This window comes from Hemicordylus capensis, chromosome 2 (genome assembly GCF_027244095.1).
Source record: "Hemicordylus capensis ecotype Gifberg chromosome 2, rHemCap1.1.pri, whole genome shotgun sequence".
Taxonomy (NCBI): domain Eukaryota; kingdom Metazoa; phylum Chordata; class Lepidosauria; order Squamata; family Cordylidae; genus Hemicordylus; species Hemicordylus capensis.
Genome location: NC_069658.1, coordinates 410,427,856 through 410,443,485, shown reverse-complemented (window position 1 = coordinate 410,443,485; position 15,630 = coordinate 410,427,856). Strand labels below are relative to the sequence as shown.

The window sequence follows — 15,630 nt, the reverse complement described above, 5'->3', positions numbered from 1 at the left end:
CAAGTTAGCCCACTTGCACCTCAAATGTTCTCGCGTCCGCCATCTTGGTTCATGTTGGATGACATCATCCCAAACCACACCATTGAGACATCCCTATGTGTCCCTACAACTGTACCCAATTTGGTTCATATTGGTCCAGGCATTGCAAAGTTGATAGGGACACACACACACACACACACACACACACACACACACACACACACACACGGAATGCGGGGCGATCTCATGAGCCTACTGGAAAGTAGGATAAAAAGACAAACAGGCCAGTGGACAAAGCTGGATTCAGGCTGCCTGCCTGGTTGGCGGGCAACTGCAAGCAGCAGCATAGGCTGGAGGGCAGAGTGTGCCTAGAAAGTGAGGCCCATGAGGGGGAAGAGGGGTGGAAAGTGTTGGGACAATGCCAGCTCTAGACTCTGGCCAGGGCTGTCCTTAGAGAGTCCTGGTGGGTTGCAGGGCCCGGGGCAAATCAGCCAGTGCGAGGCCCCCTTCCAGTTAATTCTAATGGGGGTTAAAAGAGCGGGACCCGGGGCTGTTGCCCTGCTTGCCATGCCCTAAGGACAGACCTGGCATAGTGGGGCAGAGTGGGTAGGAGATGGTGGCACACTGCTTTTGTTGCTGTCCTCTGTCCTGGGTAGCCACATAGCCAGGAGCATCACTGCATGCAGGGGGAAAGAGAAATATTGATCCCCAAAGGCTTTTTAATGAGGAAGTCAAAGGAAGAGATTAGGATGCCCTTGTTATAAAGGCTATAACTGAAATAACTTGATTTGATTAGGCTTGTTTCTTTCAAAAAGCAGTGAACATGATAAATGGTAAACCCAGGGAACCTTTTATTTTTGTCTCTTCTAGATTTGTAGATTTCCATTCAGCTGCCTCTACCTGCTCCCCATCTCGTGCTTCTCTGCTGACAGGTCGTCTTGGCCTTCGCAACGGAGTGACCCACAATTTTGCTGTGACTTCAGTGGGTGGCCTTCCACTGAATGAAACAACGTTAGCAGAAGTTCTGAAAGAAGCTGGCTACCTCACAGCTGTGATAGGTAATATAACCCATTGCAGAGAAAAAACTGAACCCAGTTCTATTTTTCCAGTTTTTCTTATATACCTTTTATTGCAGTCACAAGGAACATTAGCATTTTTTTGCTGGGATGTGTGGGGTGGGGTGGGGTGGGGTGGGTCAGCATCCCATTGAGGTGGATATATCACTCACAAAGGTGCTTTTATTAACGGAGGATACGAGGGAGATTAAGGAGAGGAGAGCTGGTCTTGTGGTTGCAAGCATGACTTATCCCCTTAGCTAAGCAGGGTCTGCCCTGGTTGCATTTGAATGAGAGACCACATGTGTGCACTGTAAGATCTCCTGAGGGGATGGAGCCATTCTGGAAAGAGGATCTAGGTTCTATGTAGGACAGAAGAGAATAGAAATAGCTCTTTCTCTTCTTAAAATTGTAGTAATCTGAGTGTTTCCTTAGCTGCTGCCAAAGTTGGATCTAATCCATCTGGTTCTGCTGGTTGCCATGAAAACTTAATTCCTATGGCCTAAAGTAAATATCCAGTAATCCAATACCTTTGGTTTAAGATGAAAGGATGCTTTACATTTTCACTCATGCTCCAGAAGGAATGGAAACTGAAAGTTAAGGTGCCCATCTTAACTTAAGCTGTGAAGATTTTGTACAGTCTGGTATATATGATGATGGCTTTAGAAATGAGGCTCCATGCATCTACATTTTGCCTTGGTCTTTCAGTTGGACATTGAGCTGGGAAGGGATGCATCCAGGCAGACATTTAACGGATGCAGCTTCCCTAATCACTTGCTAGAGATACCCCTGATGAATTTCTGCCTGAAGCAACTCTAATCAAGGCAAAGTGCGGTTGCGTGGAGCCTCATTTCTAAAGCCATCACCATATAATAGACTGTACAAAGTATTTACAGCTTATATGGCATGAAAGTTAAGATGGGCACTTTAACTTGCAATTTCCATTCTTTTTAGAGCATGTTGAAAATGTAAAGCATCTACTCTCATCTTTAAACCAAAGGTTTTTGAATTACTTAATTTCCAGGCATTTTTTTAAAAAGGAAATCTGATTAGACACTATTAGTTTACCCAAACCATGAGGTAGAACTTCCTGATGTTGAACACCAAAACTTTGTAAAACCTTCAACTAAGATAAAGTCATACTCCCCACCGCTGAAAAAACACAAATACATTAGTGGATTCAATAACATTGTGATCCCACCTCATGATTATTCAGCAGTGAATAATGACACAACAAGAAGCAGGTAATTTGTGTTCACTGTAAACTTCATTTTTTTCCCCTTTTTTAAAAAATGTGCGCACTCATACACACACACACACACACACACACACAAATTAAAAACTAATCAACCCGCACAGAGCATCTGTGTGCTCTTTGGGACACTCTCTTGCCCTCCCTCCCACCCCACTCTCTCTTGCCCTCCCTCCCCCTCTCTCTCACCCTCCTCTCCCTCTCACCCTCTTGCCCCAGTCTCTCCTGCCCTCCCCCTGCTCCTCTCTCCTGCCCTCCCCCTGCCCCATTCCCTCTTGCCCTCAGCCTCCCCCTCCCCCTGCCCCACTCCCTCTTGCCCCCCACTCCCTCTTGCCCTCCCCCTCCCCCTGCCCCACTCCCTTTTGCCCTCCCCCTGCCCTCCCCCTCCCCCCTCTTGCCCTCCCCCTCCCTCTTGCCCTCCCCTCCCTCCTCCCTCTTACCCTCCCCCCGTCCAACTCTCTCTTGCCCTCCCCCACCCCCTGCATTTTAAAAAGTTCTACTTACTGGGCAGCCGCCGCTGCTCCTCCTCCCAGGCGGTGTACCGGAAAGTCCCGCTGCCCGGTTCCCTCCCACCCCAGTCTCCCATGGGCTCCTCCTGGCCTCGGCGGCCGTTCCTGGCACCTCCTGGCCGAGAGCCGCCTCCGCGGCCTGTCCCACCGGTGTGCCTGCCACACCAAATGCCGCCTCTGCAGCCTGTTGTGCCTGCTGCCGCCGCTTGCCAACCACCTCTCCCCCCCACCCCCACCTTCTGCCCCAGTATCGGGGCCCGCCGCCTCACTGCCTTGGCCCTCGGCTGGGCCCGCCACCGCTTCGCTGCGGCCGGGCCGGGCCCGCAACCACCACCCGTTGCCAGGCCGGGCCCGCCAGCAGCCCTGGCTCGCAGCCGGCCAATTCTCCTCCTCCTGGGTGTGCCAGCCAATCAGGCACCTCCTCAGCCCAGCCAATCAGCTGGGCTGCCGGGATGCATTTTCCCTGGCACACCCAGGAGAAATATATATATAGATAACAAATGCTTTAACAACCATGTCTGAAACTACAGCTTCTCTTCCCAGATATTTCCCACAAACCTCACAGTTCTGCTTGATTTAATTTCCTTCAGAATGGTGTTGTCAGCAAAATAGTGGTAGGCCTTAAGCCAATCTGACTGAAATAGTAGGCCTTAACCCTCTGAATTGCACCTTTTAACCATATATAGTGACTCATACTCTGCCTTACAAGAACAACAAATATTGATTTACTGCTTTCAACAAAAGTTTCCAAAGCGGTTTACACAGAGAAATAATAAATAAATAAGATGGATAGATCCCTGTCCCCAAAGGGTTCACAATCTAAAAAGAAACATAAGACAGACACCAGCAACAGCCACTGGAGGGGTACTGTGCTGGGGGTGGATAGGGCCAGTTACTCTGTCCCTGCTAAATAAAGAGGATCACCACATTAAAAGATGCCTCTCTGCCAAGTTAGCAGGGGAGGGCTATGAGCCCCCTAGAGAACAAAAGCCCCCCAGTCTTGAAACCCCAACTATTTTAAGGGATAGAAACCTATAGCAGCCCTTGCATCTTCTCCTTCTTCTGCTTCCTTCACTCAGGACACACGGGCCTTGAGCAGCAGCCCTTCTGCCACCTTTCCAGGGCCACAGCCGAGCTCTGAGGAGCTGATATGAGCTCTTCTGGCCTTGGCTCTTCTTCCTCTATTAATAAAGTTTGGCATGTTTTAATGATACTTATTAGTGCCTGTCTCTTTTCCTTCTGTCTAGAAAGTAATATATTTTAAAAGTTGTACACAAGTGACATAGCCTCTGAGCATAGACAGAATAGATTTCTTCCCTTTAAGCCTCAGGCCTCCACGTCAGGGTTAATGGCTAAGGACAATGGCTTACTCAAAGCAGTCTCATTGTTAAAAGGACATTAGACATTCCTTAACATGTTCTTTTAATTTCAGTAGGATCAGGCGTGGAGGGAGGCTGGCCGTGGCCCATGTTCAGCCGCCATGGTCCCCTGCATCTGACGTCAGACATGGGGGCGTGGTCTCCCTCCCAAATGGGACCGTGCAGGGAGGGCTATTCCGGCCACACTGCTAATGCAGCATGGGCCAGTTTCCTAAACGGGGCCACGTGGCCCCGTTTGGAAGGGAGTTCAGCCCCGCTGCATTGGCAGTGATGCCAGGAGCGGCTCTCCCTGCCTTTAAAAGTCACTCTGGCCATGCTGCCAATGCAGCACAGGCTGATTTGGGATCAGCCAAATCATTTGGGATCTGCACAACCCCGTTTGGGAGCGAAATAGCACCCTCCGCATCTGATGTCAGATGCAGGGTCTGGGGCCGCGAAGCGTGGCCCTTGGGGGCAGTGGCCCGGGTTCTTTGAACCCGTTCACCCAATGGTGGCTCCATCCCTGAGTAGGATGACTTTGAGTAACGTTCCTCATTATGTCAGTCACTATCTCTTTCTTGCTGTATTCTCTACAAAGCAGGAAAGGATGAATGATTGGCATTTTTGTTTCAGATATACTAACAGATCTTATGCCCTGTGGGATGCTTTTCCTAATCTGTGTGCTGGGTGGGGTGTTGGTGGCTTTACCAGATACAGGATTTTTACATTGTTTTCCACTCACATGTTTAAAAGGACCTTTCCATTTTTCTCCCCTCCCGCAAGACCATTTTTCAGGGATTGTTTAACTGTACCCTCATTATATAGAAGCAAGTTCCACCAACTTTCATGGAGTATGGAGTTTACTTTGTTCTAGGTGTGCACATAGAATTGCATGTTCAGTCATTGAAATGCTGCTGGAAAAGGCATGTGTACTCCAGCCCAACATCCTCTTCCTTACAGTGCTTAGCTACATGCTTCCAGAAAGCTCCAAAGAAGTGCAGCAAGGATATCCCAGAAACCATTCCCACCCATTGCCAACAAACTATTATTGTGGCATAAACTACCCTTGAACATGGAGGTTCTACATGAGAGCCAAACCACCTGTGAATATGGAGGCTTCATTTCTTAAGTGTGGCCAAGTGAAACTTCCATATTCACTGGCTGTTTGGCTCTGATGTAGAGCCGCAATGTTCAAGAGCAGTCTGTACCAGAATGATGGTTTCTTGGTGCTGGGTAGGAATAGTTTTTAGGATTTCCTTGAGGTTCCTCCTTCAGAACTTCCTAGCATTGGGTCCTTGGTCCCAATCCTATACATTTTTTACTCAGAAGTAAGCCCCAGAGAAATAAATGGGGTTCCCCCCTTCTATGCTTTGCTGAGGGGCTGGGAAGAAGTAGAAGAAAAGAGAACCCACATTCTTGCCTAGGATGTCTTCTGGGCTTGATCCCTATATGTGTTTTTATTCTCAGAAGTAAGCTCCAGTGGAATTAATGCACTTACTTTCTAGTAATTTATTCCAAGCTTTGCTAAGGGCATCTGCTTCCTTCCTTTGATGGACAGATGGAGGTTAGAGAAAGGAGGCAGAGGAAGAAAACAAATGCCCATGAAAGGAAAGGGAGGGGAAGGAATGGTGGTTTAACTATACAAGTGCCAGAGTGCTCATAGGCTGTTCTTAACAGGCACCTATGTTCAGTAGGGATGTGCCCGAATAGTCTTCGGCACCGGCGGGGGTAGTACTTTAAGGGCGGGGGAGGGTGTACTCACCCCCCAGCCGCGTTTCCCCCGCCGGCACTCTCCAAATTTCAAGCCCCTTGGGGTGGCAGCATTCCTCCCTGCCGCCCCGTTCCCCCCGTCAGCTGGAAGTGGCCGGAAGTTGCGAGCGCGTGCCCGCCCGTCATGCGCACGCACACCCATCTGCCGTGCGCATGCGCGCACAACGGGCGCACGCACACTCGCAACTTCCGGCCAACGGGGGAATGGGGCGGCAGGGAGGAACGCTGCCGCCCCGAGGGGCTTGAAATTTGGAGAGCGCCGGCAGGGGAAACGCGGCGGGGGGGTGAGTACACTGCCCCCCACCCTTAAAGTACTACCCCCGCCGGTGCCGAAGCACCGAATCTCGCCCCAGTGCAAAACGTTTCGGAGGCCTTTACAATGGCCTCCGAAACGTTTCGGGCACAAGCCTAATGTTCAGAACCAAGATGTCACTCACTAGAAATGGCCAAGACTTGCCCCTCCCAACTTTGGCTTCAGAATTCTCAGTGGGCAGATTCAGTTATGCTCTTAGCTAACTTTCCCTTAGTTATTTTCCCTGTTGTTATGGGGATTTTGAACAGTAATTACTGTACTCAAAAATCATAGATTGATGTTTTTCAAACCAGCAAAAGGCACCAGTGCCTTATGGACCTAAATTTTTGGGGAATGCTAAAAAGACAAGAGACATTTAAAAACATACATTATCTTTGATGAAAAAATGTTGCCAGAACTTTGAAACCTATTTTTAGGCGTGTTTTAATATGTTTTTAAAGTTGTTATTAGCCAGTCAGAGATGCAAGTTTGGGCAGGGTATAAACTTGATAAATAAATACATAATAAAAACATAAACTGCTGTATCTCAGCCATTTTGCTATGGATTTGCACCAAATATGGAGGGGTGGTGTCTCTTGCCCCCCGTTTTATTTCTATCTATCTATCTATCTATCTATCTATCTATCTATCTATCTATCAAATCTGTACATACATTTGTATCAAGTTTGTGCCCCAAACTTCCATCTCTGGGCGGTTTACAGCGACATAAAACAAGTAAAAACACAGAAAATAAAAACCTTAAAACAATTTAAAACCACAGTCCAGTTAAAAAGTTTAGGTGAAGAGATAAGTCTTCACGTGCCTTTAAAAAGTTTATTTATTTGTTTGTTTGTTTATTTATTGAATTAATTTTATTTAACATATTTATATACCGCCCAAAACACAAGTTTCTGTGGAGGCTCATATTGCAGTAGGGAGCACATTCCACAGTCTTGGGAAAGCAACAGGTCCCCGTGTGGCTACCAGACGAGCCAGTGGCAAAGGAGATGAACTTCTCTAGGAGATGGGGTTCATGATGAAGAAGACGTTCTCTTAAATACCCAGGGCCTAAGCCGTTTAGGGCTTTATAGGTTATAACCAGCACTTTGTATCTTGCCTGGAAACTTATCGGCAGCCAGTGTAGTTCTTTCAGCATAGGAGTAATGTGGTCTCTCCGAGATGACTCAGAGACCAACCTGGCTGCCGCATTCTGCTCCAACTGCAGTTTCTGGCCTATGTACAAAGGCAGCCCCACATAGAGCATTGTGCATGATTCTAGCATAGAGCATTGGGCATAGAGCATTGTGCATTATTCCAGAGAGATCAGGTGGATACTTTTGGCTTTATAAGCGATAGAATGTTCGGGGCTGTAAGGAATGGGGAGACTTGGCGAGTGGTGGATTTAAGCCCAGCCTTTATCTCAGAGGAAGTCCACATGGGGGAAAGAAAAATGCTGATTCATTCCCTCCATGTCTGCTCAACAAAGTTTTAAAAACTTTACCGTTCCTTGGTAATTGTTGCCACCACACCCTAATTATATTATAGAGTTTAACTTCTCCCTGGATTTGGGAGAGTGTCCAGGGAGACTCCCTTTCTTTTACTGGATGAAAATATATATAAAAACCTCCCACATTTAGCCTACATGTGGGGAGAAAAACTTGGTAGTGTGTTGTTGAGCAATCAAACCTGAGGCATGTTTACACCAGAGTAAGACCCCTTTTCAGCCCCCCCTTTCCTGAGTTGAAAATCCACTCAAAGAGGCTGGTTAAAATTGTAAAGGACTAAAAATAAAAATAATCTTTATTCAAGATACTACAGACTGTTTCAGTCTGAGGCTCTCTCTCTGTCAGCTTCAGTTACAGATATTTAAAAAAAGCAACACTCAGTACTTTCAAGAATAATTCAAGAAGAGCACCCCAGTTGATCGTTGGAGTGGTACATTTTAAAATCTTGGTTACTCAGTTGCAAAGATAATTCAAAAAGCACCCCCAGTTATAAGGAACCTTTAGAAGCACCTTTAAAGGGTACAGAGACTTTTGCAGTGCCCTGGAGGGATAAACAGGGCACAGGTACAACATTCTTACATAACAAAATAAAACACTATAGATCAGTTGTAAGGATCTGCAAAGCACTAAAATAAAGAAATCTGACACCAGCTAACACATAGTTCCCTGGCTAAACCCTTCTCTGAAGCCAAGCTCTGGCTTCTTCCCTGAACTCACCAAAACCATGGTAGAGACTTCAGGCTCCCGCAGAGTTCCTGGTTGCTGCCACAGCTTGGACAGCCAACCTGTTACCTCTCCTGCCTGGCTACAAGTTAGCTGCAAGAGAACAAAGGACCCCTTCACTTCCTGCCGCCAAGCCCTCTAGGTCCCGGTCACTGTGTGCTGAGTGGCTGATCCCTAGAGGTCACTGCCTGACAGATAGGACAGGGTTCCCTTCCCGTTCACTCTTTAGGGTAAGGGAGGGGCCGATTGCTACAGGGCTTATAATGGTGGAATGTTGAAAACACTCTTCATCTTAACTATACTGGCACGACTGTGCCAGTATAATGCTGAAGCTGTTCTACTGATACTATTTCCTAATTACTTCCTGGTAGGTAAATGGCACTTAGGACACAGTGGGGCTCATCATCCCAACTTTCGAGGTAAGGACTCCATTTTACTTTTCCTCCATTGAAATATAAAGGGCAGGTGCAGACCTAGGCCTAGCTCTCACTGAGATAGTAAATCTGTACTGGGTTGTACCACCTCATGCTGCTGGTTGGGGGTTCATGCGAGTGAAGGTTCCTGCATCCAAAGTATGTATGTATTTATTTACTACATTTTTATACCGCCTTTCTGCCTTGACCCAAAAGCGGTTTACAATATTAAAAGAAGCAAATTATAGAATGTTAATAAAACATTGTCTCAGGCTGTTGGTCTTTTCTGGTCAGGAGCTGAGGACAAGAGCTCCCTGGCCTGGGTGCATCCTTTCTTGCCTTCTTTCACACAGTTCTACCCCTCTTCTTACATAAGTAAGCTGAGATGCTTTATAAGGAAGAACTTCTAAAACAAGTGAAACAGCCATATCACAAAAAATAAAAATCCAGCAGCAAAAACAAACAAATAAACAAAATCCCACAGACAGCAGAAGCAACAACAACACTTGCCACAAGATTGTAGAAATCTAAGCTGGACACCATTTTGAACAGCCACGTCTTGGCTAGGTGTTTAAAACTGTAGAGGGAGGGGGCCATATGAGCTTCTCTAGGGAGGGCTTTTCATAGGGTTGGGACCACCACCACTGTCACCACCACAGGAAAGGCCCTCCTCCTAACTGAGGCTTGTTGAGCCTCCTTCATGTATGGAATGTCCATGGCCTACCTAGTTGTTGAACAAGATTAAGGAACATTCCAAGAGCACATTGGAACATCTGCCGATGTCGCAGCAGGCATACTCTTGGCGCAACCACTTGTTTTTTGCATGTGACAGCATCTGTCTCATCTGAACTTGATCAAACCTTACTCTGCTGCCACCTAGTAAGGGATTGGAAAGCATGACCAGTCTTATGCCTCAGGAAATTAGTTATTAGTGCAGGGTCATAGAAGGGTGCAAGCCATTCAGTATTTTGATATTTGCCGAGACAAATCTGCCCTCTCAGTCCACCATTGTATCTAATATTGGCGCTTGTAAACATTTGTGTAAAGCAGTTTCTCTGTCTTACTTGAACTGCTGCTGTAAATTACTTGACCCACCTATTTCTTGGTAATCAAAAAATAACATCAGTAAACGAAAACAAAAACAAGGAAAAAAGCCCTCCCTTTACCTTCTTGATGTGCCTTCTCTGCTACTGTGACTCCCGCTGTTGTTGGGGCTACCAACCCCTCTACACAGAAAGCTAACATATTAGGGAAGAAGAGGTTCAGCCAGAACCCTTCTCCCTGACCTAGTTTTCTCTACGCATGGAACTTTTTGAATGGAGGCGCATCCAGTCATGTGATCCCCTGCCTGAAGTATGAAGCAGTACAACCCCAACACTTCTTGCCACAAGAAGTGGCAAGAAGCAGGCCTTGATGTGGCAAGAATCCTTCAACCATAGTAAAAAGATCAGGATTGGACTGCATAATCTCTCCTTCCTGCCCGGAAACAAACCCACCCTTCCTTACTTTTAGTTAAGCGATATGCCAACACTAATTTCAGCAATTAAAGTTAACCATGCATATAGAAAACAGGGCTGGTTTTCCTTTTTAAAAAGTTTTCTTTTTTACATGATTTGCTCTAATGATGATGAACTATCTGAACACAGAGCAAGATCCAGTTTGGGTTGGGGCCTGGGCATAGGTAGGGGTTTTCAAATTCAAAATCCCTACTTCTTGCTTGGCTTTGGGTTCTGCTGCTGCTGCTGTTTCTTCTAGTTCTAGTAGACGGCTTAAAATCTGATGTTTTTGGACCTTCTGTAGAGGATGATACTGAAGATACTAGGAAGCAATAATGTCTTCAGCCTGTGCTTACATCACCAGCAAGGGGACCTTGGTGTTTTCTATGCTACAACAGTGTCACTACATGTCTGTTAAGTGTGCTTCCATACTGCCTGTGTTTCGACATCACAGTCCCTGCGCTGCCAGCAAGGTGCCATTCACATTTCCGATACCTTCTTTTGGGTTTTATCTTTGCATTACAGTGCTACAATGTTGCAAAAATATAGCTGTATTTTCCCATTGTAGGAGATATGTGCAAGCTAGAAAAGACTGCTCCCCCTGCTGGTGGCTTTGCACAACACCCTTTATTTACAGTTTCAAGATGATCCTGCCAAGCCAAAGCAAACTACTGTTGTTGTAGCGTGTAAAGTGCCCTAGTCTAATGAACCTGCCATCAGAACCATGTCTGAGGCTTTTATCTCCCGTAGATCCCCTGTGGTCCAGTTGCCAAGCCTGGAGCTTAGACAGCTCTTCTGTCTTGAAGCAGCACTCCTTCACTGTATTGTGGCAGAAGACTGAATGTATAAAATTCTCTCATTCATTCTCTCTCTCTCTCTCTCTCTCTCTCTCTCTCACACACACACACACACACACACACACTTATTTTGAGACAGCCAAAGATGTTTTTCAAAAATAGCAGGTGGTCTCATTTATCCTAATATTGTGTCTTTAATCCTAGGTTTTGATTATTACTTTGGGATTCCCTATAGTCACGATATGGGCTGCACTGACACACCAGGCTATAATCTCCCTCCCTGTCCAGCTTGTCCCCGGCACTCTACAACAACAAGGTATTGCTTCCCCCAGTGATGAGCAATGACAAGTACTTGCAGACATGGTTCTCGTAGTCCAAGGCCCAGCGAGATCCTGGCCTCTTGCCTCCTTCTTTGTTTTCTGTCATAAGAGCCTGGTTGGTCCAGTAGCTAGTGGGCTGATGATCTGGGGGACTTCACCTCTGCCATGGACTCATTCCTGTGTGTTGAGAGCTCTGTGTATATCCAAGGACCCCATGAAGCTCTTGTTGCATAAGTAGACATTTTTACTTGAGGGAGTAGCTCATTGGTTGCATCCCTTTTGCATGCACAAGCTGCTCCTTTCCCTGAAATTGAATGAGGAATTTTGTGCAGAAGCCTTTTGGGCAGAGGAACTTCATGTGGACATCAGAGCTCTCACACTTGGAAGGATTGTGGTGATTGTGTAGCTCAGGGCAAGTCACTGCAGCTCAGTTTCTCTGCAGCAAATTATCCACTGGCTTTCTTTTTCCATCACACCCTGTTTTCCTTTTTTCCGTAAGAACATAAGAATTGCTTTGCTTCACTGACCCAAGTATCTATCTTGTCTGGTGCTGTGTTTCCAATGGTGGTAGTCAGAATCGGTGGGTAAATTCACAATCGGGACATGATGGTGATAGCCATCACTGTTGTTTGTTCTTAGAGTTAGGTATCAGAGGTATACGGCCTTCTAATATTTATTTAGCTCTCAGAATTAGGTCTATCAGATTGGCAGCTGATAGACCATGAATTAATTTAATCCTCTTCATCAAAGGCAGTGGCCATCACCACATCTTGTAACTGTGAATTCTATATATTATTCACTTGCTGTGTGAAGAAATACTTCCTTTTGTCTGCCTTTAATTTATCACCTTTCATCTTGGTTGGGTGACCCTGACTGAGATCTTGTACTGTGTGCGTGTATTAAAGAGAGGGAAATGTCTTCTTACTTGTTCTTGCCACACTGTTAATAATTTTATAAACATGTGTTTTGTTTTCAATGTGTGTTCTTTGTTAGTAATAATAAAATAAACACTTAATAGATGCTTTTAAAATGTAAAAGTCTGTTTTAGCCTTCTCTGAATAGTTATTACTTTTAACAATGAAAACCTAAGGTTTATTTCCCCCACCCCTAGAAACCAGCAAAGAGGCTGTTATCATGAGGTAGCACTTCCTCTTTTCGAAAACCTCACTATTGTCCAACAGCCTGTGAACCTAACCAGCCTGGCTGCAAAGTACACAGAGAAAGCGATTCAGTTCATCCACTATGCAAGGTGAGTGAGGACATCTCTGTAATCAATGAGTGTTGGCAACCCTGATTGCTTTGTGAGAAAGGAAGTGGTTTCATTAAGTCCAAGCTTTGTGCTGGAGCAGAACAGTTGGATACCTGGCTTCATAGGCCTTGTGTTTTTCCAAGCTATCACTGAGCAGGCAACATTTGAAAATGATTTTTGAAATTTGGTGTTATACACTTGTGCTCTCTAAAGAGAACTGGTATAGCCCCTTGGTTAAAACATTACAACTTAGCTTGTGAGACTGCATTCATATCTTCTGTCCCATGGTGAAGAAAGGTGGGATATAAATGTAATACACAAATAAAGCATATCTTAGGGTGTATAACTAGGGTTGCTCAGCTGTGGACCCCCCCCCCAGCTGTTTTTGGACTACAGCTCCCATAGTCCCCAGCCACAATGCTCAATAACCAAGGATTATGGGAGTTGTAGGCCAACATCTGCAGGAGGGCTAAAGTTGAGCAGCCCTACAGATGCATCTTTAAGCAGGACTCACTTCCTTTCTTTTCTCCTCTGGTGTGAGCCCAGCTTCTCCTCTGCTTTCACAATGCATTCAAAATACATACTTAACTGAGATCAGCATTTGAATCACTGGTATCTGTCTTGTTTCTTCTCCCAGTCTTCAGATGGGCTGTCCACTTGTTTTATTTATTTATTTTAAGCACAGCATGAATGCTTATATGTATATGTCAGTACCACCCTGGCTGTTTTGCATCACTGGCGTAACAGAGTCCTTTTTTTACCCTTTTTAAGCCTTGCTGCAGCACATTCTCATACTGTCAAATCACGGCATGATCTGTCACCTGAATGCAGCCCCTTGAAGGCAGACACCCTGTCTGTAAATAGTGGCTGACAGAATGTGCAATGCAACACCAGCATTGTCCACAGGCCAGTGCTGCTGTGCATGTGACAGGCAGAACTGATACACAGCCCGGTGGTTGGAACATTGCAACTTTGCTTGGGAGACTGCCAAGTGGTGTTACGTGAGCAGGCAGTTGTGCAACTACTTAAAATGGCACACAAAACAATGTAAGTCGTGCTGTGCAACTGTGGGCATGCAGTTCCGAGTAGCTGTGCACCTGCCTGCTTGTGCAACACTGCTGGGGCTGTCTCTCATGTTCAGCAATGCCAGCCAATGGCTAACACTGTGCATCATATCGACCCCTGTCTTCCACATTCATTTCTTCAAATGACATCATAGATCACCATGGTCCTGAAGTAATCCTTTGTGATTTTTACCTCTGCGGAAAGATTAGGGTGAGCAGCAGAATAAGGTCTCATCTTCTTCACAAGATGTATACAGTTGTCTGTCTTTGGTGAGCAGAACCAATGAAATGGAGGCAAGGCACTGATCCTGCCTCTATCCGTGCTACCAGGATTAAATCAACACATGCGAGCACGACCTTTGCCTTGTTGTTCTTCAGAAATGAAGTTATGTGGCACCATTCTGGCACAGGAATTACCCGGTGCATCCCTTATGGAGAGGTCATGCTAGTGACTCTGCTGATGTACCAGGGGACATATACATGTGGTTCATATTTGCAAAGATCCACAGATGTGCCCCAGCAGCTGCATTGTAACATGAAATTGCGGGGATGCGGGGGGTGGGGGAGCCAAATTGTAGAGTGTTATGGCGGAACTGGATCTAGCTCATCTATATCAAAGTAGTTTAATGTATATTTCAAGCATGCATTTTCAACAGACCTTTTGGAAAACGGTCTCTGAAGTGCTGATTTTACTGTTACTATTTCAGACCTATTTGTACCTGTGTGAGATCAAAGGACACACTGCTGGGTGTAGGGTTAATGAAAAACGTTTTTTTACTAATTGCAGGGGGTCTCTTTAATTGGGTATCTGAGCTGGATTGATCGGGTTAGTCGCTTGTGCAAGTCAGTGAATTTAATCCAGGAAACAGCTCATTGGGCATGCTATCTTTAAGCGGCTTAGTAACTGAATGCTAAGTTTTATTTGTCAGATGTTCTGCTCTCAGACTCTGCATGAACGCTGGGTCCGTCAGTCCCATGTGTGTTTTCAAGTCGATGTGCCAGTGACCACCTCATGATAGTAAAGTGTGTACTGTAAAAAGAACAGACAAATGGGACAAAAAACACAAGTAGTACAAAGGGCAAGGGGAAGTTCTGAGTGCCCCATTCTGGAGTTATTGATTAAATCTTCACACTTCATGGGGCCCCATCCCCCCGCCCTGCCATGTCTCTGTACAGTTTCTTCCAGTGTGGATATGAAGGGCAACCAAGATGAATGGCTTGTGGATGCCTGTGTGCGAGCTTGATGGCTGTGTCATCAATTTTCTGACCAGGTTGTCTTTGGCAGACTCTAAACCCAGCCTTCATTCTGGGTGAGGGAATGGAGAAGCCATGCTCTCGCAACATCTAAAATGCACTACCACAAAAGCCGACTTGAACAATGTAGTCATTCCTGTTCAGTTTCTCTTCCAGAGTTGTGCCAAAACAGTTCCATCAAACTGGTAGGCAGCAGGCTAGTAGGGGCTCTACCTCAACAGTTTTTGTCACCTTAGGTGAGGTGGTACCCCCCCACACACTACCTGAGCATGCACCCTAGGCCACTGTGCTGCCTCCCCACAGAGGATTCTGGGGGTTACTGAGAAAACTGGGGATTACTGAAAACTCTGGGGAACACTCTAAGCTCACAGGGGAGCCAGCCATACAAAAAAACCAGAATCCAGACTTGTACACTACTTACTTCAAGTAAGGTAGGAGCTCCTTGAAGTGTGTCACCCTAGGCAACTGCTCAGTATTTCTCTGAGGCTGCTCCTGTGGAGCGCTGGGATCCATGTGGATCCGGCGCTCCCGCCCACACCCAGTAAGCAAACCTTACTTTTAAGCCCGGCAATTAGCCAAGATTCAGGGAGTGAG

At 46.1% G+C, this 15,630-nt stretch overlaps 1 protein-coding gene across 40 annotated transcripts in view; it reads left to right on the top strand.

The window, feature by feature from the left end:
• Positions 1–15,630, top strand: part of ARSG (arylsulfatase G) — a 196,321-nt gene that overhangs the window by 75,551 nt on the left and 105,140 nt on the right. For all 40 annotated transcript variants that reach the window (XR_008314763.1, XR_008314762.1, XR_008314764.1 and 37 more), the window contains 4 exons: positions 850–1,037; positions 8,815–8,862; positions 11,354–11,465; positions 12,581–12,718. Coding sequence is in view for 36 of the 40 variants with exons in the window: in XM_053288923.1 (XP_053144898.1) it covers positions 850–1,037; positions 8,815–8,862; positions 11,354–11,465; positions 12,581–12,718 (486 nt within the window). In the remaining 4 variants the exon portion in view is untranslated. The remainder of the gene's footprint in view (positions 1–849; positions 1,038–8,814; positions 8,863–11,353; positions 11,466–12,580; positions 12,719–15,630) is intronic.